General features: G+C 31.7%; 2 protein-coding genes and 3 long non-coding RNA genes across 5 annotated transcripts; all 5 read left to right on the top strand.

Moving 5' to 3' along the window:
* Positions 1 to 330: 330 nt before the first annotated feature.
* Positions 331 to 2,415, top strand: LOC138342304 (ubiquitin domain-containing protein DSK2b-like). Its single transcript, XM_069294640.1, has 2 exons — positions 331 to 745; positions 2,010 to 2,415. Exons 1-2 carry the CDS (start codon positions 499 to 501, stop codon positions 2,165 to 2,167), a joined length of 405 nt encoding a protein of 134 aa, XP_069150741.1. The 5' UTR covers positions 331 to 498; the 3' UTR covers positions 2,168 to 2,415.
* A 6,764-nt stretch (positions 2,416 to 9,179) lies between these two features.
* LOC138341718 (uncharacterized) lies at positions 9,180 to 10,377 on the top strand. Its single transcript, XR_011214588.1, has 2 exons — positions 9,180 to 9,597; positions 10,178 to 10,377. It is a non-coding gene; the product is annotated as an uncharacterized lncRNA (long non-coding RNA).
* Positions 10,378 to 10,747: 370 nt separating this feature from the next.
* LOC138341719 (uncharacterized) lies at positions 10,748 to 17,953 on the top strand. The gene is made up of 2 exons (XR_011214589.1): positions 10,748 to 11,439; positions 17,715 to 17,953. It is a non-coding gene; the product is annotated as an uncharacterized lncRNA (long non-coding RNA).
* Positions 15,465 to 16,717, top strand: LOC138341717 (uncharacterized). Its single transcript, XR_011214587.1, has 2 exons — positions 15,465 to 15,937; positions 16,518 to 16,717. It is a non-coding gene; the product is annotated as an uncharacterized lncRNA (long non-coding RNA).
* Positions 17,954 to 24,358: 6,405 nt separating the features above from the next.
* Positions 24,359 to 26,456, top strand: LOC138342137 (ubiquitin domain-containing protein DSK2b-like). The gene is made up of 2 exons (XM_069294328.1): positions 24,359 to 24,605; positions 25,816 to 26,456. Exons 1-2 carry the CDS (start codon positions 24,359 to 24,361, stop codon positions 26,439 to 26,441), a joined length of 873 nt encoding a protein of 290 aa, XP_069150429.1. The 3' UTR covers positions 26,442 to 26,456.
* The last annotated feature ends 1,176 nt before the right edge of the window (positions 26,457 to 27,632 follow it).

Raw genomic sequence — 27,632 nt, 5'->3', positions numbered from 1 at the left:
ATAAATCATCATATTAGGTTTAATTATTTTTAATGAAATACCAAATCATTCCAACCTGTGATTTTACAAAAAATATATTGTTATAATGAATTCTATTTTATGTTATAGGTAGAATGTTATTATACGAAAATAAATAATATAAAAAAATATTACTTTTTGAAGAAAATCAGTCCATTACAAAAAAATCACCTTAAAAAATAATCGACCCTCATAGAAAGATTTAAAGAAAGAGATAAATAAATTAAAATTACTTTAATCAAGTGAGTGAACTAAAATAAATAAACAAATATGACATATGAAATGAACACATGGAAGTAGTGTAATGTTTTTGTTCTTATATAAACACCAAAACAATTTCAGTTACTTCACTCTTTTGGCTCTTTCCGTCTAAGTGTGAAATGCACTGAGCTAAGCTACCTCTTCAATTTCTTCTACTCTCATTCTCACCGATTCAATCCACATTTTTCATACTTGTTGCTGAGGAGACGCAATTTCAGTATGGACAGAGGTGATACTTATCAAACGGTGAAAGACGATTCCGGCGACATCGCCGGCGGTGGTGAAACGGTCACCATAAACATCCGATGTGTCAACGACTTCAAGTTATCTGTTCAAGTCAGCATTGATTCCACCATCGGATTATTCAAGTCCATCCTTTCCCAGCCGACTGATATCCCTGCTGAGGAGCAGAAAGTTATCTATAACGGCCGGATCTTAAAGGATGATCAAACCCTAAAAAGCTGTGGTAATAATTAATTTCTCTTATCTAAATATTTTTTTGCTACTCTATTAGTAATGCTGAATTATTTGTGTTTACTTTTTATTACTCATGTTGCTGATCAATCAATCAAATGTACCTCAATTACGAACTTGTTAGGGTTTGTGATATTAATGTTGTAAACATTGTTAAAAAATAATTATTTAAAAGAACATTTGTATTTTTTGTAACTTGTATGTTATATAGAGGTGCTTGTTAAATATCTGAAAGTTCATATTTTTTTTGGGCTTTAACTACTGAATGTAGAGAAATGTACTTCGGTTTGCTTGGGATTGTATGCTAATGCATTTTCCTGTTCTGAGGAGTAATTTGAATTATTTGTTCATTGTGGAAAATAATGCATTGAGAACTGTTTTAACAAGAAAAAGAAATAATGCATATAGAAGTTGTTTCCTGAAATGGAGGAGAATCTGGTTTTAGAAAATAATTCATTGGAACTATTAGTGGGTGTTGAGATTGTGGATATTCTTAGAATGTAGAAGTATCTTCTTTGACGGTTGTGAAGGAGATATCCTGCAATTGAAGGGAGTAGTAATTTTTGAAAGCTTACATTCGACTCCTACATACAATACTTGACGTCATGAGCTCATTCGCTCCATCATGATAGGTAGGATTACGTTGACAAAATATTCCTTAATTTCTCGATTTAGAAGTGCAAATTTAATCTCTGTGTGCAAATTTAACCTCTTTGTTTGTGTTCTTTCCAGAATAGATGGAAATAATCGATAAGTTGTGTGTTAATGCATTAGGACCAAATTTTGATTCTAATAGATTTAAAGTCTTGCTTATTTGTTACAATATGCTCCCTAATCTGGCATGTTTTGTCTTGGGATAAGAAATAGGTAAAGGTCAATAAGTGGAAAAAAGTAATATAGAGGAATGATGCAGTGGTATTGGGGTTTATTTTGCTTTTATTAGAGTATGAAGCTGTGTACGTGGATCTGCAATAGCAGGGAATCTGCATATTTGTTGCAGTTCAGTTTCCATTTTACTACGTAGATTTGATTTAGCATGTATTCTCTTGTCTTTAACATGATGCTACTTAATGCCAATTATGTTGATCTGATTCATGATTGATTACTTATAACCACATAACATTCTGCATTGAGCTTTGGAATCTTATACTATCAAGATGCATGGAGCTTCTATTTTATCTGCTCTCTTGTTGCTTGTTATTAGCTGTCAGAATAAGAATCATAGTAAATTCAATTTTAATATTTGTGGCGATCAGGTCTGGAGGCAGACCACACAGTTCATCTTATTCGAGGTTCTGCCGCAGCTGCTTCTGCTAGTGCAACCAATGTTGTAAATCCAAATGCTAATCAGGATGCTCCCAGGGTTGCTGTTCCCACTACAGGGGGGCTGTTTGTCAGAGTCGGTTTGTTTTAGAGAGATTGTCAAAGATGCACTAAGAGGTCACAGGCTAATCAATTGAGTTTATAAATGTAGTGTCTCTATGTGTTGAAAATGTAGATGCGGTCTTAGTGGCTTAGTGTAACCATTCTCATTAGTGGTCGTACTGATTACTGAAATGACACTAAATATTAATGTTGGGCATCAGTAAGGAAAAAGAATAAAAACATTTACTATGAAAAACAAAGGGGAAAATAGCAACAGAAAAAATCAAACAAAAAAATATTGTCTATTTGTTATTCGTTTCTCTTATTGGACACCATTGAACTACTTTCAACCCTTGCAATTACTTTTTTAGATACATTTTCTTACTAATCTAAATAAGCTAAGCTCCGACAATGTTAATTTATCAAAAATAAACTTTACAGATTTTAGTGTCAAGTATGACATGATAGACATTGTCCTTCAGATTTTATTATTTCAATACAGAACTATACTGCAGATTTTATTATTTATGTGTCTACTGTCACGACCCGCCTGATACCCAGGCAGATCGCGACCCGTTTAGGCAGCCAGCAGCCTGTGCAAGGGGATAGACAACCCAAAACGGCCAGCAGGCAGAGGGGCAGGCGTCCAAGCAGGCAGCAGACAAAGAGTCAGGCGTTTCAGCCGTTACAGGCAGTTTCAGCAGTTACAGCCGTTTCATCAGTTACGGCCGTTTCAGCAGTTACAGCATGTGGGGAGGTGGCAGGTTCCAGCCTTGGGGAGGCTTGTGCAGGGCCTCTGGAACGTGGGGCAGACTAGGGAGCAGCTAGGAGTCCTTTTTGGAAGACTTAGAAGCATGTCTTGAGGGCATGGACTTAGGGGCTTGTATATAGTGTAGCATTTATTTACTCTTTGTGTTTAGAGTAGTATAAATAGGTAGTCATTGTATTTGTAATACATCCACCAACATATGAATACAAGTCTTTCTTCCAAAATCTGCCTTTGTATCTCTTTCTTATTTCTCTTAGCGATCCAAAATTGTGAGAGGCTTACTTGAGTTTGCGAGATACGTGAAAGAATCGTGAGCAAACCGTCAAGTGCCGCAAGGAGTCTTGTCTGAATCGAAAAGGCCGTGACAAGGGGAAAATAGCAACAGAAAAAATCAAACAAAAAAATATTGTCTATTTGTTATTCGTTTCTCTTATTGGACACCATTGAACTACTTTCAACCCTTGCAATTACTTTTTTAGATTCATTTTCTTACTAATCTAAATAAGCTAAGCTCCGACAATGTTATTTTATCAAAAATGAACTTTACAGATTTTAGTGTCAAGTATGACATGATAGACATTGTCCTTCAGATTTTATTATTTCAATACAGAACTATACTTCAGATTTTATTATTTATATGTCTACAGACTTTATTGTTCATTGAAACTGTTTTCATCATCATTTCATTAAATATTAGAATATTAATATGTCTATTTATTTCTCTTGAACATGATGTATGTTTTTATGTCAGATTACTGTTAAGTATCACAGACATGTTTTCTGATCACAATATAAGACATTTCGGATTGAACATTTTTCATCTATATAATTTAAAAGTCATTATGTTGCCCATTTGGAGGTACCAAGGGTTTAAAAGAGAATCCTTTTGATATGTGTCTGGAAATAATTGTTTTTTTTTTAAAAATAAATTGCGTTTTGTTCACCTTCAACAAAAAGACGCGTGATTTTATTCATATGTTTTTGGACATAGAGCATGATGTGTGCATAATTCTTCGGGTATGTTCTTCCATCATTCCTTTCTATTTTTTTACAATCGTTCTTTTTCCTTTTAGGAATATCTGGTACAACAAGGGCTATTTCCTTACCTTGATCAGCCACAATCAAACCAGTAAGTATGGACATATATCTATGGATTTTCACTTGGCTGGAGAATCTCACACCTCCTGATTCAGCTGATATGATGATATGCATCTCATTGTCTCATTATTACTCATTGTTTCTTGTCCTACAAGTCACCAAAGGAAAAAGAAATATTACTTAGATTCATATTTCAGTTGCCAAAAAATAGTCTAAGCCTTTCTAATTAGGTTGGATAAAAGATAAACTTGTGAGTGGCTCGAGATTTTTACTCTGATTATTATGGGTATTTTTCTGCCTTGCGTCTATCACTTCTGACAAAGTATCTTTTGCGCATGCAGAGAACAAGATCAGGACGAAGCTGACGAAACAGGTAATATCATTCTATATATTTCCCAATTTGATATCCTTGTAACTTTAAATATACCCTTAGGTTTGGAGGGAATGATCTCTTGATTTAGGAGCAAATAAATCCTCTTACAATATTTTACAAATGTTACTTAAGTCTAGTATTTTAATGCAAAACTAGCCTATAAGGAGCAATACACTTAATATTTTTGTGATGCATATTATTTGTGATGTTTCATATAAATGGACAACTTCTTTGTATTGTTACATGGTATATGAAATTTGAGATTTTACAAGGGCGACAGAACTGATTTGGATTTATACCTGTTAGGAGTTCATTTTTTTGTTAAAAATATTGATTGAAATTTATAGGTTGAGAATGCGGGTTTGGTGGGAATATAGAAGACACAAATTCAGATAAAATATATAAATGTCAGAAATGAACTGTACAAAAGAGTGATATTAGTATGCTGAATGCTTATTTTAGATGATACTCTTTAATTGGTGAAATTAGCGAGAAAGTCAACTGAGGTTGGAACAGTTGGAACTGTGACGAAGAACTCTGGTTTTAGCCTTTTATTTAGGTTAATTAGAAATAAAACAAACTACCTATAAAAAGTAGAAATTTGACAAACTATGTTCACTGCAAGTTATAATAAGATCACTCGAATGAGATCACTAGATGAGATAGTGGTGCCCAAATGTAGAGAGTGGAAATATTTGCTCTCATATTTGAGGAGAATGATATGATTGATGAAGATGTGACACAAGCTAAAAGAGGATTGTGGAAACGGAGGAGTGCTAAGAAAGTTGTGTTATACATGAACGCTTAAATACAAGTTGTATGCAATGGCAGCGAGATCAGAGATGTTATATGGGAGTGATTGCGAGTAATGTAAATCCATGTGTATCCACAAGATAAATTTCCTAAAAATTGCGTGGATATATAGTCATACGGTGTCATTGAGATTAGAATTATCACATCTGACCCAAAAAAACACATGATAAGATGAGAGTCTGGCTTTCTATGTCCTATATAGACCTCCACATGCATTGGTCAGTATGTGCGAAAACATGATGATTGAAGGTGATAAAAGAAGAGAGGGATAGAAAGTTGTATTTGAGAGACTTGTAGATCTCGACATCAATATGAATTTAATGTCAGATCATAATACAATAGAAGCGAAGAATCTATACATGAGTTACTCTTTTATCAGGTCAAGTCTTTGGTAGGAATCTCTTTTTGTTGTTGGATACTTGTTTGTTCGACTAACGTGATTTAGAGAAAGTCTAGTTCTAGGCAAAAATCTTAGTGTTTATTTTTTAGAGTTAGGGAATCTAATAATTGTGTGTGATTTTAACTCACATCAACTGTGGGTGACTTTAATAATTACAGAATATCAGAACGGGGCAATGGAAGTGGCGAGGAACGTGGTTGATAGTACTCTAGAGAGGCCAAGTTTGCATGAATTCCCCGGATTAAATAATTGTTAGTTTATTTTTCGTCTTTCTCATTCTCTCTCTATATATCTCGGACTTAATTCGGATGCTCATATTCCTGTTGACATCTTATTGCAGTAGGCCCAGAGGAATTATATGCTTTGCTGTTTCTCCAGGTCGTTAGACTACATCGGATTCTTTGACAGTGAAGAAGCACTTATTGCCGTGGAGGAACTTGAAGAAGACAGTGGAGAGTAGTGTATGTATATTCTCTTTTTATGACTATATATATATAGAGAGAGAGAGATCCAGATGAAATTGTTGATGTAGACAGAAGAAAAGGAGATTGGTGGAGGAACTAGTTCTTCAGTTCATCGTACATGCTATGTTAAATTGTTCATTATCATATGATTTTATTGCCTACTTTCCTGTAGCATTTTGTTTTTGCTTTGCTAGGTGGATTCAATTTGATCATAGAGTTCCATGCAACGACTATGCTTCGAAAAAGGGTCAAAAATACCTCTAACCTACCCAAAAAACCTCACAAACATTTTTATCTAAAAATACTGTCAATTACTCATTATTTTTGGTGCAAATATACTCCTCTTCCCCTCCCCCCCTTTGATTAAAAAATACCTTTATAATATTAATAATGTTGTATCTAGAATTCAGTAATTTTCCTTCAACAATCTATATATCCATAGTCCAAATCCTCAATTTTCCTATTAATCAAAAGTGATAAAAAGACTTACATAACCTTTTAATTCTTAGATTGTTATTAATATTAAATATGTCTTGTTTTAAAAACCTGGTTAATTTTGACTCTTATATTTCATAATTGTGGCCGGCAATTGCATTATTACAATTGATATTTGGTTGCATAGGATTTCTAAGAAATTGTAGGTACTTGATGATACATAAGGAGGTGAACCTTCACTAATACTAATTAGTCTAATTAAGAATTGGAGGCACAAAATATCGAGCAAAATATCACTTAGCTTCTATAATATAGAGCTATGTATGTACTCTTGTTTTGTATCTCTAATTTTTGTTGTTGTGATTGAATAAGTTTAAACCTACTCTACATAAAACATCTCATCTCGCGCATTTGCCGCTCAAAACATTGTGTTCAATTCCGTCCATAATAATTTTATTTGGACTTTGTTGGAACATTGTTACTTTTTGAATTGTATTATAAATATGATCAGCTACCAAAATAGACACTTTATGAATCTTAAACATCAAAACGGATTCTCTCTAAAAACATACGTCAAAACGGACGTTTTCCCATTATTAGCTAACTATAACTGTGATCCTTTAACACTGTCATTCTCATTAACCCTCACTCACTTCATCCAAAATAATATATTACGTCAACTTTAAAAGTAGTCCGCGCTCTACAATTCTTTTTATATCTTTCTCAATTTTAAATGCATTATGAAGTTTTTTCAATACATAAAATCATGACTGTTTTTTTCAATAATAAAAATATGGAAAAACTTGAGCATTTGTTTTCATAAAATAAAATTTTCTATTATTTGCTTGCAGAAGTAGTAATAAACTAATAATACTAATAGTAATACTAATAGTTATAGTAATTTTCAAAAAATAAATGTTGCGGTTCATTCAAATACGGGCATACTCTATTATATTTTTTTAGGATAATTAAAACCAACTAAATAAGGCAAAACGACTTCGTTTTTTTTTTTATGAGCATATGCTTTATCCCCACAAAAAATAATCGCATTCACTATTTTTCTGAACTAATAAAACAAGAAAACCAGTAAATATCCAAAGAACTTGAGGTGAACAGCATAATATGTTTTGTACCTTTGAAAGTGCACAACTCCAAAACTTATGGCCATAATTTCTTGGAGTCCTTAATGTTTTCATTTTGCAAAATACTCTTTGCTTTTACAAATATCTAATCCAATTGAATATCTAGACTTTTCGAATTATTAAAATATAAATGTTAAATTAAAAAAATTAAACTATATATATAGTATAAAAAAAGTAAAAGCTGAATGAGAAAATGTGGAGCAAATAATACATATTTATTATTGAAGAAAGGAATAAAACTTCACATGAGGAAGAAAAATATGTAGGTTATAGTAAGGAAATAATATAAAGAAATTATAGTTCCCCTATTTTAAAGTTTGTGAATATTGTTTTGCATGGATCTGGAGTTAATAAGGATGATCAATATTAAAGATGGTAGTTATAGCTCGTCCATTTATGAATGTATTGTCCATTTTGGTGTGTGTTATAAGAGTTTCTTTTGATGTTTAGGGTTCAAGAAATGTTAATTTTAATGCTGGACTTGCTACATGCATGCATGCATGCTATCCTTAGAGAAATATGATAAGCTGTATTCTCAAATGATCAATTAAGTGGTCTAATGATTAGAGAAATATTGAGAATTTTGTTGTGGTCTAATGATTACTAAATTAAGTGGGCCGAGAATTACAATATCTTAATTTAAAATACAATAAAAGTAAAAATAATAGGTTATTTCCCCCTAATTGTCCCTAATATTGATGGGGAAAAAAAAATACATGATATCATATTGTTGATGGAAGATAACAAATATCCTATAAAATTAATCAACATAATCAAATACTACGATATAAAAACAATATACATTTTTCTAAATTGCAGGCTTTAGGACAAGGCATGAAATATGAATCCTTAAAAGAAACAATTCAGGACAAGAAATAAATCTTTAAAAGAACAATTTAATACAAGAAATAAATCCTTAAAAAAAATTAGGACAAAAAATAAATCCTTAAAATATCAATTTTGTACAAGAAGTAAATCCTTACAACAACAATTTAGGACAAAATATAAATCCTTAAAAAATTCCATTTGACAAAATATCTTAACATCAACATTGTATCAAAATTTAATTTAATTATGCCGATTAATTTAATTAATAAGGAATTCTTTCCAACAGTTTCGAAAAGTAAGCACTTATAAAATTATTATTAAACTTATTTATGTCTAAAGGAATTGTCATTACTATTTTAATTTGTTACACATATTCTAACGAGTGAAAACTCTCAATTTTTTCTTATATGTATTATTTTATTTTATTAAACAAGTGAAAACTCTCAATTTTTTCTTATATGTATTATTTTATTTTATTAAACAAGTGAAACTCTCAAATTTTTCTTATATGTATTATTTTATTCTATTTCAGTATAAATTAAACATGAGTTATTGACAAAATGTAAAACAATAAAAATGGAAGCTTATTCTTTTTAGGGATCTATAAGCAATGAATTATCAAAATATTATCTTAGCTATGAAAAATGTAACAACATTCAACTATTTACTGTTAATTTTCTATTTTAATTTTCGACTTTCAAATTTTTTTATTTAAGGTGAGGTCCTTTGTAAGTTGATACTATATCACTTTGTATTTATTCACCTCTGTAACGACCCTCTTAGTCGTTTTAGAAATTCCAACTATTATTTTATATTAATCTTTTTAATAGTTTTGATAAATAATTTATGACTTATAAGAGTGACTGATATGATTCTCTGATTTAATAAAGGATTATTTTGTTGCTAATAATAATTGGAAAAAAAAAGAAAAAAAAAATAAATAGAAAAGAAAATTAAGTAAATAAATAAAATAATAATAATAACAATAATAAAAGGGCAAAGTGCCCTAAAAGGTTAGAAGCCTCAAGCGGCTAAAGTTGAAGAAAAAGAACGAACAGAAACAAAAAAAAATACGCAGATAAAGAAAAGAAAAAAAAAGGAGAAAAGAAAAGGAAAAAGGAGGAGAAACAACGATATTTTTATCTCGAGATATCAAGGTAATTATTCTTATCCTTTCTATTAAATTTTTGTGTAACTAGGAATAGATTTTTAGGTTAAAACGTGTATAATTTATACTAATATGTGAACTTAGGGTTATAAATATGTATAAGTATTATGGTTCAATCATTGGACAATGATTAGTCCTAATCATTGGACAATGATTACTCCAAGATTAGGATTATTAATAGTGGAACGATAAATATGAATTGGAACATTGAAAATAAGTGGTTTCAGCAGATAGTTTTGTAGTCCGCCATTGATGTGTTGGGCAGTTAGTTTCGGCTTTAATTATTTTCATTTGATTATCATATTAGGATTCAAGTTTTGATATATTGAGATATGTGTTAAATAGTGGGTGCATTATGATATATAAAAATCATTATAATTATGTTATTCGGAGAATTAAGATTTAACCCTAAACTTGAAATTCAGAAAATATGAGATTTGATCAATTGGTTGGAATAAAGATTTAGAAATTTTATTATAAATTTGGATGAGTTTTGGGTCTAAGCTAGAGATATAGCAATATTAATGTTGTTAGTTTCGAAATCATATCGTGGTTATTTATTTGAATAGATTTTATTGGTTTGGAAGTCAACAAAAAGAGGAAGGCTCAAGTTTTGGAGTCATTGTTCGACTATTTGAGGCAAGTGGATTTCTAAACTCTTGTTAAGTGTATGGAATGCGTGTATTTCCTTGTGATATATGTTTGGGAGTAACGGGATTGGTGATGGGTTGACTTGTCCACATTGATTAATTCTAATGATGAAATAAAAGGGATAACAAAAGGCGATGTGATTAATTATTTATGTGTGATGTGTTGAGAAAAGTTTGATGGCTTGTTGAATCATTGTTGATGTGATTTCATGTTTGTGTGGTTGTGAACTGTGCAATGTTATGAAAATGGTCATCTCCTCATTATTTGTGTGAACATGTCATTGCATTATTCTGAGACATGGTTGTGAAAGTGTTATGTGCATTGAGAAAGAATGATAACTTAAAGAGGATGTACCATTTCGAGGGACGTATCGCGCGCCGCGATGGATACTATATTTCGAGGGACGTATCGCGCGCCGCGATGGATACTATATTTCGAGGGACGTATCGCGCGCTGCGATGGTTACTGTTATCGAGGATCGTGTCGTGCGCCGCGACAGATGCATGGACAGATATGTCCCCCATGGGTCCCGGACTGAGAGACAGCGGGTGTGTATCACTAGGTCAGACATGCATCATTATACTTGACATTGCATTCCATTACATTGCACATACTTATCATTAGTGAACTTGATATTGTGTTTTGCTGATCTAGTGATTGCCTTTTTGCGGAACTTGTGATTGTTGAATACTGAGCTTGTTATTGAGGATATATAATTTGTTGAAGTGTTGTTGTTGAGGATATGTAATTTGTTGAAGTGTGTTATTGAGGATATGTAAATTTTTGGAAGTGTTGCTATTGAGGATATCTAATTTGTTTAAGTGTTGATGTTGAGGATATATAATTTGTTAAAGTGTTGTTGTGGAGGATATGTAATTTGTTAAAGTGTTGTTGTGGAGGATATGTAATTTGTCTAAATGTTTTTGTTGAGTTACGTTCTATGTAAACTGTGAGTTGTTAGGTTGGGTTGATGTTTATGCAGGTTGTAGTTGTGGAGGTTCGGTTGGGGGTGGTAGGAGTACCCGTATTTCATCCCCTTAGCTTGTGTTTAGAGTTTTACTTGCTGAGTACCGTGTGGTTTGGTACTCACCCCTTGCTTCTACAAATTTTTGTAGGTTACTAGCCCGGACTTTTATGATATATTCTCTTCTTTTCCGAGGCTTCCTGGAGATTTTGTGAGGTAGTTGTTGGTCATCTCAGCATCCCTCCTTACTCTTGTTTATGATTTTGTTCTACTCTAGAAACAATATCATATGAGACTTATATTTTCTTTTGATGCGATTGTAATACTTTAGAGGCTTGTACACGTGACAACCAGGTTTTGGGGTATAATATAAGTTGATAGTAAATTTTCCGCATTTTTATTGTAATAGTTGAGTTTTAGGCTTACTTGTCTTGGTGGGATAAGACGAGTGCCATCACGCCCATTTTTGGGTCGTGACAAAATGGTATCAGAGCCCCAGGTTCATAGGTCTCACGTGTGTACAAGTCGAGTGTAAATAGAGTCTCGATGATCGATACGGAGACGTCTGTACCTATCTTCGAGAGGCTGTAGTGACTTCTAGGAAATATCTTCACTTCTTGGATTCTATTGTGCGTACTTGGTCCCATTTTGATTCTTATCGCTTCACTCCATTCGCTCTCATTTATGTGATGACTCGTGCGTAGTTCCTTTTGTGAATCATTGGCATGTCGTGTATTGGTTTGATGTTAGATCTGGTATTAAAGTGGAAGTTATATACTTATGAAAAGGATTTGTGGTTATATTTTGAATATTAAAAAAAATTAAGGGGCTATGTAAGTTTAGTTATCCTTGTAAAATGATTAGTACTTGTGTGGTATATACGATATTAGAGTGGTTAACAATTGGAAGTGGGGTGATTAAAGGGATGACTAGATAATTGAGTTGTAACTTTGGAAACTATAATCAGTAAAGTTATCATAACATGAATGGAATTCTTAGAAAATGATGCACCAATTAAGGTTAGAATTTCTACTATAGTAGTATCGATGCTTACTTGGTTGGAGTTATGGAGTGTGCTACTTTTGATATTGACCTGAACTATGAAAGGATTCATATAGCTTGGGCTAGATATGGAACTATGATAATACTTAACATCTATTTGATGAGTAGAAATGTGTGACCTGTTTGGATATGATCCTTCTCGATAGGTATGATGTGTTCTAGTGGTGGATTTAAAAGTCTTCACAATGTGGTACTAGTGGTATATGAAAAATGAATACGTTGATGTTAAGTGCAAATACTAACTACTTAAGGAGTTATATATTGTATTACATGCTCATATGGTAAGATGTGGTGTTGAATTCATATTTAAGAAACCAACTAGCTTGTTAATACGGATGGATATGTTAAGCATTATTTATAAGGAAGCTTTTAGTGGTGGATCTTTGGTATGATATTGATATGTTCAGGTGGTGAAATGTATTTTGTGAATTGTAAATGAGTGTTGATTTCATCGTAAACTCCATGGAAGTGGACATATGGATGATAAACTTATAAGTAAAGGAAGTCTCCAAAGTAAACTTGTGTGAATGTAATTGAGAATTTTAGCAAGAAAGTGCATATAAATTGAGTAAGTACCTTGGATGGTTGGCATAACTAGGTTTGGATTGTCATGTTAATGGCGAGGCTAAATTCTTAGTGAGGGAAATGACGAACTAAGCATGATGATTTTTTATGACGCATTATGATTGAAATGCAACTATATGATGCGGGTGTTGGTTAAAATAATTTTTTTATGGTAATGATGAATTTTGAGTACCTAAGGTTATGGTTGTTTCTATTTAATAAGTAGTGTGGTTGTATGGTAATTTTTATGAGGAATTATGATGTCACTCGAATAGAACTGAAAGGAGCTAGAGCCAGAATGGAATGAATTAGTGGGTTGTAGTTTAACCTTTAGAAGGAGGTGAGAACAAGGATATTATTCAGATTATAAGAGTCAAAGATTTCAGAAAGAGTAGATAATTAAATTCAGAGATATGTGATTTCATCTGTTTTGCCCTGATTATGATAATATATAGTGTCACCAGATCAACTGATTAATTTAAATAAAAACTATTGGATAAAATATAGATGTTCAACTCGAGTGTGATTATATGTATTATTTTTATGGTTTTCAGTTGGTAAGGAGTATGATAAGATTTTCAGAAAAAGATATGATAGGGTTAATGAATAGGCGATCAATGATAAGCTAAAATACGTTAAGTCAATTTTTTTTATGGTATGAGCTAATGTTGTAAGATAATGAGATTGTATTACATGGTTGGGATCAAAACTTCAAGTTTACGTGGTGAGTTTAGATTTTTGATAGTGTATCTTGTCAAGGAATGAATTGGTAAGGTAAGAAATGGTTTATCACATTGAGTATGAAGCATATAGAAGGACTTAAAATTTGAGTAGTAAATTTGGTTACTTTTGATTGTTATACCTAAGGTTTCCCATATTGCTGGCCAAAAATATAAGACTAGTAAATGAGTTAGCAAAAAGGAAAAAAAAAAGATTATGGTGTATTGAAGAGTTAAAGTTATTTGAAAGTTTCATCATGGAAAGATTTTAAGAAAGGCAAAGGAACAATAAGACCTCTCGTACAAACACTGTATTCGGAGGTGATGGTTGTAGTGATTTCGCCTTTGAGTTTAGATATGACTATGAGATGTGACTATGGGTTTATTATTAACTTTTCTAAATATTAAGTTTTGGTTGGGTTACAATAAATGACGTGTGGAAGATTATATATGGTTATGTCGAGGTAGATTGTTCAGAATGTGATAGGTAACAAATGGATGTTAAATAGTGTGGACCTACAATTTTACATTGTTAATGAGGATTGGGAGGATTAAAAGTACTTTGTTGATGAGACAAAATAGATTGTTATAATGTGTTACATAGGCATATGATGATGAGTAGAGGTTATGAGATTATAGTATACATAAATATTGGAGTGATCAAGGGTTTCTTGGAGTTATTGCATGAGGTAAATGATGGTGGTTGAAAATGGTATGTGAAAGTTTAGGTGAAGTTGACATTAAGTGTTACTTATATCTATTATGGGACGCTTAAATGGAATGATAAGAAACCATGGTTCAAAGTCCTGGAGACTACAATGTGCTTGCTAAGGAGAATGTGATACTAATGACTGTGTGAAAGTAAGGTAAATGGTTGGTGTGGTTATGATATTTGTTAATATTAATGGTGTTGGCTTTGATGGAGTACTGTGAGAAGTATGCAGGGTTTGGCAAATCCAACATGTGTAAAATTGTAATGGAGATCAGACTGGTTGATTTTGGGTGGAAAAAAAAATTAAAAAAAAAATAAATAAATAAATTGAGGGATGTAGTCAGATGAATGAAAATATTGATATGCGAATTATGGAGAAAGTATCTAGTGTTATTCGACCTTGATTCCGTATATTCTTAAGTTGACCACCTATTTCATTTTGGACATGATTTGGAGTATGATTCATTGCATATGCCCACGTTTTTTTTTACATCTATGGGTGAATTCCTAGTGGTGGATCGGATGTACCGATCCTCTTATGTCTTCTTGATAGGGTAGGATCCTTGGTTAGACTTGTTCACTTCAGTTATGAAATATTTGATGTTGTTTGAAAAATTAGAAATATATCACTATTTTTATATGCACAACCTTGCTTATGGGAACTTACAAAAGAGCTTTGCTGAATAGTTATGGTTATCCGACAGTGTTGTAAAAGGTTCTGCATCCTAGCGTGTACCATTTGTAGGGTGCTTACTTTATCTTGTTCTTATTTGGACTATGTATGTTTTGATTCTCCCTTGATGGATACTCGAAGTCTAAAGATTAGATTTTTATAACTTAAACTTGTAAAAAGATTGTGTTCTGAAAAGGGAATCGTTATAAGATGTGTGATAGTTTGTGCACTAAGAGTATGTGATGATTGGTTCAGGTTCACTTTTGGTTGTAGCTAGTAACAATAGAACGTTATCTTTGCTATGTGAGAACAGATTTGTCATGATTATTGTGTTATGGTTCAAGGGGTTTCAGTTTAGATTCGGTTCATGGGTTAGTATGTAGCTTGACAATCACTACTGATATGTAGATCTGTCAAATTCTCTGTAGTTCAATTCTTGGTAGTTGGTCTTGATAGAATGGTGTTAAAGATAAGTTTTCATGGAGAGATGAACAACAACTCTGGAAGATCATGCATGATTTTTGATAACGTCAATAATTCTTCCTTCTCCTATTTTATGTTCGAGGACAAACATGATTTTTAGTGGTGGATAATGTAACGACCCTCTTAGTCGTTTTAGAAATTCCAACTATTATTTTATATTAATCTTTTTAATAGTTTTGATAAATAATTTATGACTTATAAGAGTGACTGATATGATTCTCTGATTTAATAAAGGATTATTTTGTTGCTAATAATAATTGGAAAAAAAAGAAAAAAAATAAATAGAAAAGAAAATTAAGTAAATAAATAAAATAATAATAATAACAATAATAAAAGGGCAAAGTGCCCTAAAAGGTTAGAAGCCTCAAGCGGCTAAAGTTGAAGAAAAAGAACGAACAGAAACAAAAAAAAAATACGCAGATAAAGAAAAGAAAAAAAAAAGGGAGAAAAGAAAAGGAAAAAGGAGGAGAAACAACGATATTTTTATCTCGAGATATCAAGGTAATTATTCTTATCCTTTCTATTAAATTTTTGTGTAACTAGGAATAGATTTTTAGGTTAAAACGTGTATAATTTATACTAATATGTGAACTTAGGGTTATAAATATGTATAAGTATTATGGTTCAATCATTGGACAATGATTAGTCCTAATCATTGGACAATGATTACTCCAAGATTAGGATTATTAATAGTGGAACGATAAATATGAATTGGAACATTGAAAATAAGTGGTTTCAGCAGATAGTTTTGTAGTCCGCCATTGATGTGTTGGGCAGTTAGTTTCGGCTTTAATTATTTTCATTTGATTATCATATTAGGATTCAAGTTTTGATATATTGAGATATGTGTTAAATAGTGGGTGCATTATGATATATAAAAATCATTATAATTATGTTATTCGGAGAATTAAGATTTAACCCTAAACTTGAAATTCAGAAAATATGAGATTTGATCAATTGGTTGGAATAAAGATTTAGAAATTTTATTATAAATTTGGATGAGTTTTGGGTCTAAGCTAGAGATATAGCAATATTAATGTTGTTAGTTTCGAAATCATATCGTGGTTATTTATTTGAATAGATTTTATTGGTTTGGAAGTCAACAAAAAGAGGAAGGCTCAAGTTTTGGAGTCATTGTTCGACTATTTGAGGCAAGTGGATTTCTAAACTCTTGTTAAGTGTATGGAATGCGTGTATTTCCTTGTGATATATGTTTGGGAGTAACGGGATTGGTGATGGGTTGACTTGTCCACATTGATTAATTCTAATGATGAAATAAAAGGGATAACAAAAGGCGATGTGATTAATTATTTATGTGTGATGTGTTGAGAAAAGTTTGATGGCTTGTTGAATCATTGTTGATGTGATTTCATGTTTGTGTGGTTGTGAACTGTGCAATGTTATGAAAATGGTCATCTCCTCATTATTTGTGTGAACATGTCATTGCATTATTCTGAGACATGGTTGTGAAAGTGTTATGTGCATTGAGAAAGAATGATAACTTAAAGAGGATGTACCATTTCGAGGGACGTATCGCGCGCCGCGATGGATACTATATTTCGAGGGACGTATCGCGCGCCGCGATGGATACTATATTTCGAGGGACATATCGCGCGCCGCGATGGTTACTGTTATCGAGGGTCGTGTCGTGCGCCGCGACAGATGCATGGACAGATATGTCCCCCATGGGTCCCGGACTGAGAGACAGCGGGTGTGTATCACTAGGTCAGACATGCATCATTATACTTGACATTGCATTCCATTACATTGCACATACTTATCATTAGTGAACTTGATATTGTGTTTTGCTGATCTAGTGATTGCCTTTTTGCGGAACTTGTGATTGTTGAATACTGAGCTTGTTATTGAGGATATATAATTTGTTGAAGTGTTGTTGTTGAGGATATGTAATTTGTTGAAGTGTGTTATTGAGGATATGTAAATTTTTGGAAGTGTTGCTATTGAGGATATCTAATTTGTTTAAGTGTTGATGTTGAGGATATATAATTTGTTAAAGTGTTGTTGTGGAGGATATGTAATTTGTTAAAGTGTTGTTGTGGAGGATATGTAATTTGTCTAAATGTTTTTGTTGAGTTACGTTCTATGTAAACTGTGAGTTGTTAGGTTGGGTTGATGTTTATGCAGGTTGTAGTTGTGGAGGTTCGGTTGGGGGTGGTAGGAGTACCCGTATTTCATCCCCTTAGCTTGTGTTTAGAGTTTTACTTGCTGAGTACCGTGTGGTTTGGTACTCACCCCTTGCTTCTACAAATTTTTGTAGGTTACTAGCCCGGACTTTTATGATATATTCTCTTCTTTTCCGAGGCTTCCTGGAGATTTTGTGAGGTAGTTGTTGGTCATCTCAGCATCCCTCCTTACTCTTGTTTATGATTTTGTTCTACTCTAGAAACAATATCATATGAGACTTATATTTTCTTTTGATGCGATTGTAATACTTTAGAGGCTTGTACACGTGACAACCAGATTTTGGGGTATAATATAAGTTGATAGTAAATTTTCCGCATTTTTATTGTAATAGTTGAGTTTTAGGCTTACTTGTCTTGGTGGGATAAGACGAGTGCCATCACGCCCATTTTTGGGTCGTGACAACCTCCTTCCGGTTCTTGTTTGGCTTATATCTTTACCTCTTCTAACTTTTGTTATAATCAACTTCTTACGCTTCCCTACTAACGCATTCACATATTTCCTTCTCATATTTTCGAACAATCTCAATGTTGCGTCTTCATCTTATGTGTCATGGAATCACTTCCACCTTTTCATATATAAACTCCGTTTATAATCATTTCTCTTAGTATGTCAATATATATCTAGCTAGTCGTCCTCATCTACCCTAGCTACATTCATCTTTTGCATGTGTTTGTCTTTATTGGACAACACTCCGCCTCTTATAACAACAATGTTAGTCTAATTAGCCCCAGCACACCACTATGTATAACTTACATTTAATCGTCTATAGGGACGCACTGATTGCTATAGGAAGTACTGATTGCTATAGGAAGTACCAAAAATGGTCAAATATACCATTTGTACAATTGAAATATACACCTTTTATTATACTTTGATACATATACATGTCCCTATTTTTAACGGAGGAACACATATCAATTTAAGAACAAATAACTCACTTTAATTTTAAATACTCATTTCCTTTAAAATTCACTTATTTTACTCATTTCCTCAGTTGACCCACCTTTAAACAATCTCAATTTCATAACTCATCTTCTCTATCTAAAACTTTTATTAAAATTAGTCCTAAACCACTATAAAAGTTTAATGTGAAACTTCAATGTAATTTTATTTACGCAAAAGGATTAAAATTGCTTCTAAACTATTTGAAATAGATTATTTATATCCTTCGTAACATTTTGAGATAAAAAATGCCACTACTATTATCCTAAGAGACCACAAATACCCTCGAGAGTTAATACACCAAATCTTTATTGACGTGACAAGTCATGTGGGACTAACCTTCCACCTAAGTGTTGTCAACTAGGATTTACTACAAAAGAACTAGACCTTTAGCGGCGACAATAGTCGCCATAAAAGCCCAGAAAATCTTCACTAAAAGTTTTTAACATTAAATTCTAATTTTGTGTTTTTTTCATTATTTTTTAAAAAACAAAATCGATTAAGTTGGAGTTTAAAGACACTGTATGTTTTGTTTTTATGTCATATGTAAATGTATAAAATGTACAATGATGCATTATACAGTAGGAGATGAAATTGAGAAGTAATTTTGATGATTTTTCGTAATTATATTGGATGTTTTTAATATTGATATTGCAAATTATTTATTTTTAGAAAACAATTGAAAAATAATTATCATATTTTTTTGTTAAAAAAATGGTTTTACTAGCGAATGATTGTTGAAGTCTTAGTCGCCACTAAAAATCACTCATAACCTTTAGTATCAATTTTTTGAGATTTTGTGACGACAAAGGTAAAGTTCTTTTAGTGAATTTTAGTTGGCAACGCTTAGGTGGAGGTATTAGGCTCATGTGGCTTGCCACGTCACTAAAAAATTGGGGTGTTAATTCTTGAGAGTATTTAGGTCTCCAAATATAACGCCGGTGATATTTTTAATCCCAAAATGTAATAAAAAGTATAAGTAATCTATTTCACATAATTCAGAGGCAATTTTGATCATTTTCCATTTTATTTATAACAACAGAATTCGGGGGTAAGTGAAAACTGTGAAATATAGAAGCTTAATGCAACCTCAACACCATCTCCTTTAACTGTAATTTTCGATTATAGGCTTTAATATTTGCAACTTTCCTTAAAAGAGTATTTGTATCAATTCTGTCAAAGAAAAATTGTTGACTTCATATTATGCAATGCTCTTGCTGGTTATTGATTGCCGGAAGTTAAGGATCTAATTTAGATGGTACGAACTTTTCACTTTTTCCTTGAGTTTCACAGTGAGCTTTCGTGGCAGTTGAGGACTGATTTTCATAGAAATTTTCTGTCACGATTTAAATTATCGTGAATGGAGTCCATACTAATTCTTCAATGGGAGGACTAACTACTAACTCAACTTAACCCGTCATGAGTAGTTATGAAAATCAAATTATGAAAGAAACTATTAAAAGCAATTTAAAATTTGATAAATGATTGAGTTTCATAAACTCAATCAATAGTTAAAACATTGTAAAATTTAAGCACTTGAAACGGAAAGTGGAAGTACAAAACTTTAATTAGTCAATAATGAGGATGCAACCGCGAAAGCTAGAAAACACAAGCTAATAGTTTAATGTATCTGTCTTAAGATATGGACAAGAAGATGTCGAAGAATCCATGACAACCTTAAAAGTAGTTCATCCTTGAATTTGAAGATCACGCTTCCTTCAAGTGAGGTCTTGTATCAATCGTCTGAATATGTCTTGCACTCTATAAGAAAAAAGCATGTGAAATATCAATAAAAACCATATTATACTTGTAGGAGATTACATATCTAATTTCAAGCATACATAATTATAATATAATTTTAGTATAACTTACATAAATCATATAGTATAAGATTAAAATTACATTGTATCCCTACTCTTTTCAATATGTTGCGCTAACAAAGGAAACAAATCTGAAAATCTAATTAAATTTCATAAATTACGCTTACGTATCTTCTTTATCGATTAGACAGATGCTAATGCTAACAAAACAAAGAAATTTAAAATTCAAATCCCTTCCCTTTTCTTTGTTGAAAAACCTTTCAAAGTGCTGAAGAGATACAATGTTTTGATGTGTGCAATTGTGTGTGTTGAAGATAGAAAAAGGGACCACTCTCTTAACGTATATACTTGAATCAAGAATTGATAATTTATGTTACATACAAATAACAATATATATAGTTGATTCAAACAATTTAAATGTGAAGGTGAAGCAAATGTACATGGATAAAGCTAATTTAATGGTTGTAATGACAAAATACAAAATAGATCATAGCTTGAATTTTTGAGTTATAATATCTGATAACAAAAGGTATGTGACCAGAATTATTGTGTTGTAATACACTCTTTTTTTACTTTTTGAATATTTAAGTGTTAAACATTGTTAGTTACAAGTTGATACATCACTAGTTTGCTAACTATGTGTTGGCTTCTTAGATCTGTGTATCAATTTGTGGTTATTATAAAGAACCATGTACATGTTTATTCGTTCTTCTTATTATTTGTAATCTATCATTATAGAGGCATGAATAATTAAGACACATACCTTTTTTTAATGTATTTGTTAGTATATTAATCATGATACACTTCTAGTTAGAACTTGATATATTACGAGTTCGTCGCAATTGTGTTGATTTTTAGATTTGTGTATCAATATGTGGTTATTATAAAGTAACAGGTACATGTTAATTTGTTCTTCTTATTTTCTGCAATGCATCATTGTAGAGGCATGAATAATTAAGACATACATTTTTTTGTTTTTTTAAATATATTTATTAATATATTAATCATAATACATTCTAGTTACAACTTTATACATTACAACTTTTTCGCATATGTGTTGAATTTTAGATCTATGTATCAATTTATGGTTGTTATAAAATATCATGTACATATGAAAATTCATTCTTCTTATATTTTTGTAATGTATCATTATGGAGCCATGTGTAATTAAGTCATACACTTTTTTGTTTGTTTGTTTTTTTAGTGTGTTTATTAATATATTTGTCATGATATATTGTTAGTTACAACTTGATACCTTACTAGTTTGTCGCATATGTGTTCGGTTTTTTTAGATCTATGTATCAATGTGTGGTTATTATAAAGTATCAGGTATATATTAATTCGTTCATCTTATTTTTTTTGTAATGTATCATTATAGATGCATGAGTAATTAAGTCACAAAGATATGAAAAGTTTATATAAGTAAGTTGATGTGTATCTGACACATAAGATTTGTTGTGAACAATAATATGTTAGCCCCTAGGTTGTATTTATGGTCTATTACGAATACTGTTAATAATGTATCTTGAACTTTTTTTTTCTTTTTCTTTTATTGAAAATGATACATGAAACAATGCTTCTTTTACTATACATGGTACACATAAAGCTATATATTAGTTTATTTTTTTGAAGATTGTTGTTGGAGATTGAAGACATATGTTAAAAAAAAATCAGATATATTCAAATTGAGGTACAACAATCGTGAACATAAAAGAATCAATGCCGGATAAGGACGATTTATCAGTTTCAGAATGCATTTTTGAAGAAATTTTCTTGCCACAAAGATGTAAAAGGATGTCTGGACGACCAAAAAAAAGAAGAAAGAAAAATTCAGATGAAAAGCTAACCACAAACACAAAGTGTTGTGGACATTGTTAATAAGAAGATAACAATCGAAGAACTTGTACTTTCTTTTTCGAAATATAGTTGAGGAAGTTTTTATTTAGAATATTGTGATGTTTCAGATTAATAATTTTCAAATTGTAATAGTTCAATTTATAAATTTTTCATTGTTACAAATATATACATTACAAAGTATTGTTAGCTTATTAATTTCTGATACAATAAATTGAAATGTTACAATTTTCAGTTTTATCTATATTTCTAATTGGTAATAATTTGTTCACATGGTAAAATTATATAAAATTTTAAGAATTTGATACAAGCTATTATGTTTCAAATACATTATTTATTTAATGTATGATTTTATGTTTGATAATAATGTATCTGATATAGAGTGATCGCAAAGTGTTATGTGTAAATATGATAAAGTGTAGTTATTAATGTATCACAACAAAAAAGAATTAAGTTATAAAGATGATACGTGTTTAAAATAAATATTGTAGTGATTAAATATTAAATACAATTTTCAATATATTGAGCAATCTCAACACTAAAAGAATTTTTATATATTTATCAAATTTATAGATGAAAAATAAGTACCATGGACAAATTTAAAAAAAAAATCAGAAAAAATGGAAAAAACGATGAAAAAGAAAACAAAGTTAAGATAATAAAACAATTTCAAATTAATTTTCTGGAGAGATAAATATTTTAAATTCAAATTAGGATGAAGTGATAAACATAATGGAGAAATTAATTGAAAAGATCACACTAATAAAAATGAGAGAGATTTGTGGAGTGAAATTAGAATGTGATAAACATGGAGGATATGGGGAGTGAGAATTATGTATCCAGAAATTGTTGTGCTCAAAATAAGGGATTTTGAATTTTTTTTAAAATAGTAGGGAATAATGAAAATTATGAAAACAAAATGTGTGTATATATATGTAATTTTTCCATAATTTTATTCTTTCTATGCATAATTTTCTTTATTGTTATCTTCGTTGCTAACATATTTTAAATTAGTTTTTACTTTTCAATGTTTAGATATATCATTTGATCTTGTAAACATTTATGAATTTTTTTATTTTGTAGTCGAACGGATGTCACAAATACATTAGGTCAAAAATTTTAACAATTTACTTTGTAAATATCTTAATTTGTATCCAAATAACTATAGCCTTGAATCTTATCAGACTGAATATATTGATGTTTCAATAAAAATATATTGTAGTCATGTAAATTAACCGCTCAATTTGAAGATGGTTAGCTAAACACATGAAAATCAAATATAATATGATGACTTTCACTTCTAAAGGCAGGGGTGAAGACTCATTGCGGCATTAAGTAAGGAATTTGAGGAAATCAAGGCGCATCCACTTCGTCATCTCAGCCTATTTTTATACAATAGGTAGAAAAGATTCTGCCCTTCTAGCCTCGAGTAGTGGACTTCACATTTAGTTAACATTTATAATTTACAAGTTCCAAACCTATGACCTAGGTAAAAGTAAAAATATATTTGATCTCTTTTTCAATCATTGTATAATTTTAAGAAAATCAAAAGAACTAATTAATTAAAATTGAAATAGAAGAATCAATTTTATCTTAGTGTATTTTGGTTTATAATTTTGATAAATCAACATATTAGGTTTAATTATTTTCAATCCAACCTATGATTTTATAAAGAATATACTGCTACAATGAATTCTACCGTTGTTATAGGTTGAATGGTACTATACAAAAATAAATAATATAAAAAAATATTTACTTTTTGAAGAAAATCAGTCCATTATAAAAAAAAATATCACTCTAAAAAATAATCGACCGTCATAAAAGAGATTTAATGAAAAAAGAAAATAAAAATAAATTTAATCAAGTGAGTTAATTAAATTAAATAAACAAATATGACATGTGAATGAACACGTGGAAGTAGTGTAATGTTTTTGTTCTTATATAAACACCAAAACAATTTCAGTTACTTCACTCTTCTGGCTCTTTCCGCCTAAGTGTGAAATGCACTGAGCTAAGCTACCTCTTCAATTTCTTCTACTCTCATTCTCACCGATTCAATCCACATTTTTCATACTTGTTGCTGAGGAGACGGAATTTCAGTATGGACGGAGGTGATACTACTCAAACGGTGAAAGACAATTCCGGCAACATCGCAGTCGGTGGTAAAACGGTCACCATCAACATCCGATGTGTCAATGACTTTGAGTTATCTGTTCAAGTCAGCCTCGATTGCACCGTCGGATTATTCAAGTCCATCATTTCCCAGCCGACTGATATCCCTGTTGAGGAGCAGAAAGTTATCTATAACGGCCGGATCTTAAAGGATGATCAAACCCTAAAAAGCTGTGGTAATAATTAATTACTCTTATCTAAATATTTTTTTGCTACTTTATTAGTAATGCTGAATTATTTGTGTTTACTTTTTATTACTCATGTTGTTGATCAATCAATCAAATGTACCTCAATTACGAACTTGTTAGGGTTTGTGATATTAATGTTGTAAATATTGTTAAAAAATAATTATTTAAAAGAATATTTGTATGTTTTGTAACTTGTATGTTATATAGAGGTGCATGTTAAATATCTCAAAGTTCAGATTCTTTTTGGGCTTTAATTACTGAATGTAGAGAACAGAACTGTACTTCGGTTGGCTTGGGATTGTATGCTAATGCATTTTCCTGTTCTGAGGAGTAATTTTAATTATTTGTTCATTCTGGATAATAATGCATTGAGAACTGTTTTAACAAGAAAAAGAAATAATGCATATAGAAGTTGTTTCCTGAAATGGAGGAGAATCTAGTTTTGGAAAATAATTCATTGGAACTATTAGCGGGTGTTGAGATTGTGGATATTCTTAGAGCTGAAGGGAGTAGTAATTTTTGAAAGCCTACATTCGACTTCTACGTACAATACTTGACGTCATGAGCTCATTCGCTCCATCTTGATAGGTAGGATTACGTTGACAAAATATTCCTTAATTTCTCGATTTAGAAGTGCAAATTTAATTTCTGTGTGCAAATTTAACCTCTTTGTTTGTGCTCTTTCCAGAATAGATGGAAATAATCGATAAGTTGTGTGTTAATGCATTAGGACCAAATTTCGATTCTAATAGATTTAAAGTCTTGCTTATTTGTTACAATATACTCCCTAATCTGGCATGTTTTGTCTTGGGATAAGAAATAGGTGGGAAAAAGTAATATAGAGGAATGATGCAGTGGTATTGGGGTTTATTGGGCTTTTATTAGAGTATGAAGTTGTGTACGTGGATCTGCAATAGCAGGGAATCTGCATATTTGTTGCAGTTCAGTTTCCATTTTACTACGTAGATTTGATTTAGCATGTATTCTCTTGTCTTTAACATGATGCTACTTAATGTCAATTATGTTGATCTGATTCATGATTGATTACTTATAACCACATAACATTCTAGATTGAGCTTTGGAATCTTATACTATCAAGATGCATGGAGCTTCTATTTTATCTGCTCTCTTGTTGCATGTTATCAGCTGTCAGAATAAGAATCATAGTAAATTTAATTTTAATATTTGTGGCGAGCAGGTCTGGAGGCAGACCAAACAGTTCATCTTATTCGAGGTTCTGCCGTAGCTGCTTCTGCTAGTGCAACCAATGTTGTAAATCCAAATGCTAATCAGGATGCTCCCAGGGTTGATGTTCCCACTAAAGGGGGGCTGTTTGTCAGGGTCGGTAGAGGTCCACTCTTTTCTAGACTTGGAAGAAGAGGTGGTTCGTTTGGAGCTGGACTTCCAGATTTTGAGCAGGTCCAACAACATGACTCCATCATGATGAGAGAGATATTGAATATGCCTCTAGTTCAGGATCTAGTGAATGACCCAGAAATCATCTGCAACTTTATCGTGAACAGTCCTCAAATGCGAGAGTATGTGAATCTTAATCCCGAGCTTCCACACATATTCAATGACCCTGCTATATTTCTCCAGATATGGGAGGCTGCACGTAATGAACTCATGCATGAGACGATAAGAACTATTCAATGGTCATTGAGCCACACTGAATCGTCTCCTGAGGAATCTAACATGCTAAGGCACATGTATGTGGATGTCCAAGAGCCATTTCTTAATGCAACAAGCATGGCTGGAGATACAAGAAATAATTCAGGGACAAACCCGTTCGTGGCTCTTTTTGGAGCCCAGGAACAATTTTAAGCATAATTTTGTCAGGATTTCTTAAAATCAATTTTATACTTTTAACTATATATGTAGCATTCATTATCTTGCTTCCCCCCTTCCCCCTTTTTCAACTACTTTTGATAAGCGGGGTATTGTCTTTTTTCTCTATTTTGCAGTTGGAGGTGCCCAAATGAATACCTCTCCCAGATCAAATACTTCTAGGAATATTTGGGGACCCTCTCCTGGTGGTTTGGATGACATAGCAGATTTGCAGCGAATGCTAGGTGGCATACCTGGCGCCTCTTCTGAAAATCAGTTAATAGGATACCCATCCATCTCGCAGATAATGCAGCACATAAACCAGGTATTTATTTATTTAATTTGTACTAAAGCTTACAAACAGTCATCGAGTTTAAGGTTTTATTCTTTTTTCTCCTGGTTTTCTTTTTTTGTTGATTGTGATGGAGAATTTCTTGTCAAGCTTCTCATTTCTTGAGTATCTTGGTGGTTAGATTATGGAGCTCGACCCCAACTCTCATAATGGGGATATGATGCCAAATCCTGAATTAATTCATCAGTTGATGTCCTCTAAGAGGATGCAGGTAAAGAATTTTTGCATGCTGTCTTTAAGTTTTGCTTATTGGAATTGTAGAATATGTAAGTGGTGCATGCAGTGTGGCAAATCTAGAAAATCGGGTATCACTCTCTTTTTGATACATAAAGGTTAATGATAACTTAGAACTCAATGAGGTAAAAGTTATGTTAGAAATATGTTTATAGCCTGTTTGGATTGGCTCTGGGCTTTTAGCTTATAAGCCAAAAGTCATACTATTTTTGATTTGCCACACTGCATGCACCACTTAATAGCACTTTTTTGTTTTACACATATACTACAATAGTTCTTTAAAAATATCTTGGCTTAAAAATATTTAAAATAAGTCAATCCAAACGGGCACTTAGTAGATTTGTCGCAAACTTACACTTAGAGGTAAATAAGTTAAATTACAGGTAAAAAAGGTAAAAGTATGACTCCTTCCATTTTTCAATTTATTTGTTTGGTTTTGACTTGGCATGAAGTTGTAGAAAGTAAAGAAGACCTTTGAGTGGTCTTAAACTAAAGATAGGTAGAATTTCATAACATCTTTTAATCTTGTTGTCTTGTGGTCTTGAACATGTGAAAAGTTAGAACTAAAAGAGTTGTCACAACATGAAAAAGATTTTTAAAAT

This window comes from Solanum lycopersicum, chromosome 2 (genome assembly GCF_036512215.1).
Source record: "Solanum lycopersicum chromosome 2, SLM_r2.1".
In the NCBI taxonomy this organism is placed as follows: domain Eukaryota; kingdom Viridiplantae; phylum Streptophyta; class Magnoliopsida; order Solanales; family Solanaceae; genus Solanum; species Solanum lycopersicum.
The sequence above is the reverse complement of the archived record's forward strand: the minus strand, read 5'-3'. Positions and strand labels throughout refer to the sequence as shown.

Excerpts from the sequence above, each read along its gene's own strand:
- LOC138342304 (XM_069294640.1), top strand. The coding sequence starts at position 499 with ATGGACAGAGGTGATACTTATCAAACGGTGAAAGACGATTCCGGCGAC. Across the intron at positions 746-2,009 it reads TCAAACCCTAAAAAGCTGTG|GTCTGGAGGCAGACCACACA; the intron begins GTAATAATTAAT and ends TGTGGCGATCAG.
- LOC138342137 (XM_069294328.1), top strand. The coding sequence starts at position 24,359 with ATGGACGGAGGTGATACTACTCAAACGGTGAAAGACAATTCCGGCAAC. Across the intron at positions 24,606-25,815 it reads TCAAACCCTAAAAAGCTGTG|GTCTGGAGGCAGACCAAACA; the intron begins GTAATAATTAAT and ends TGTGGCGAGCAG.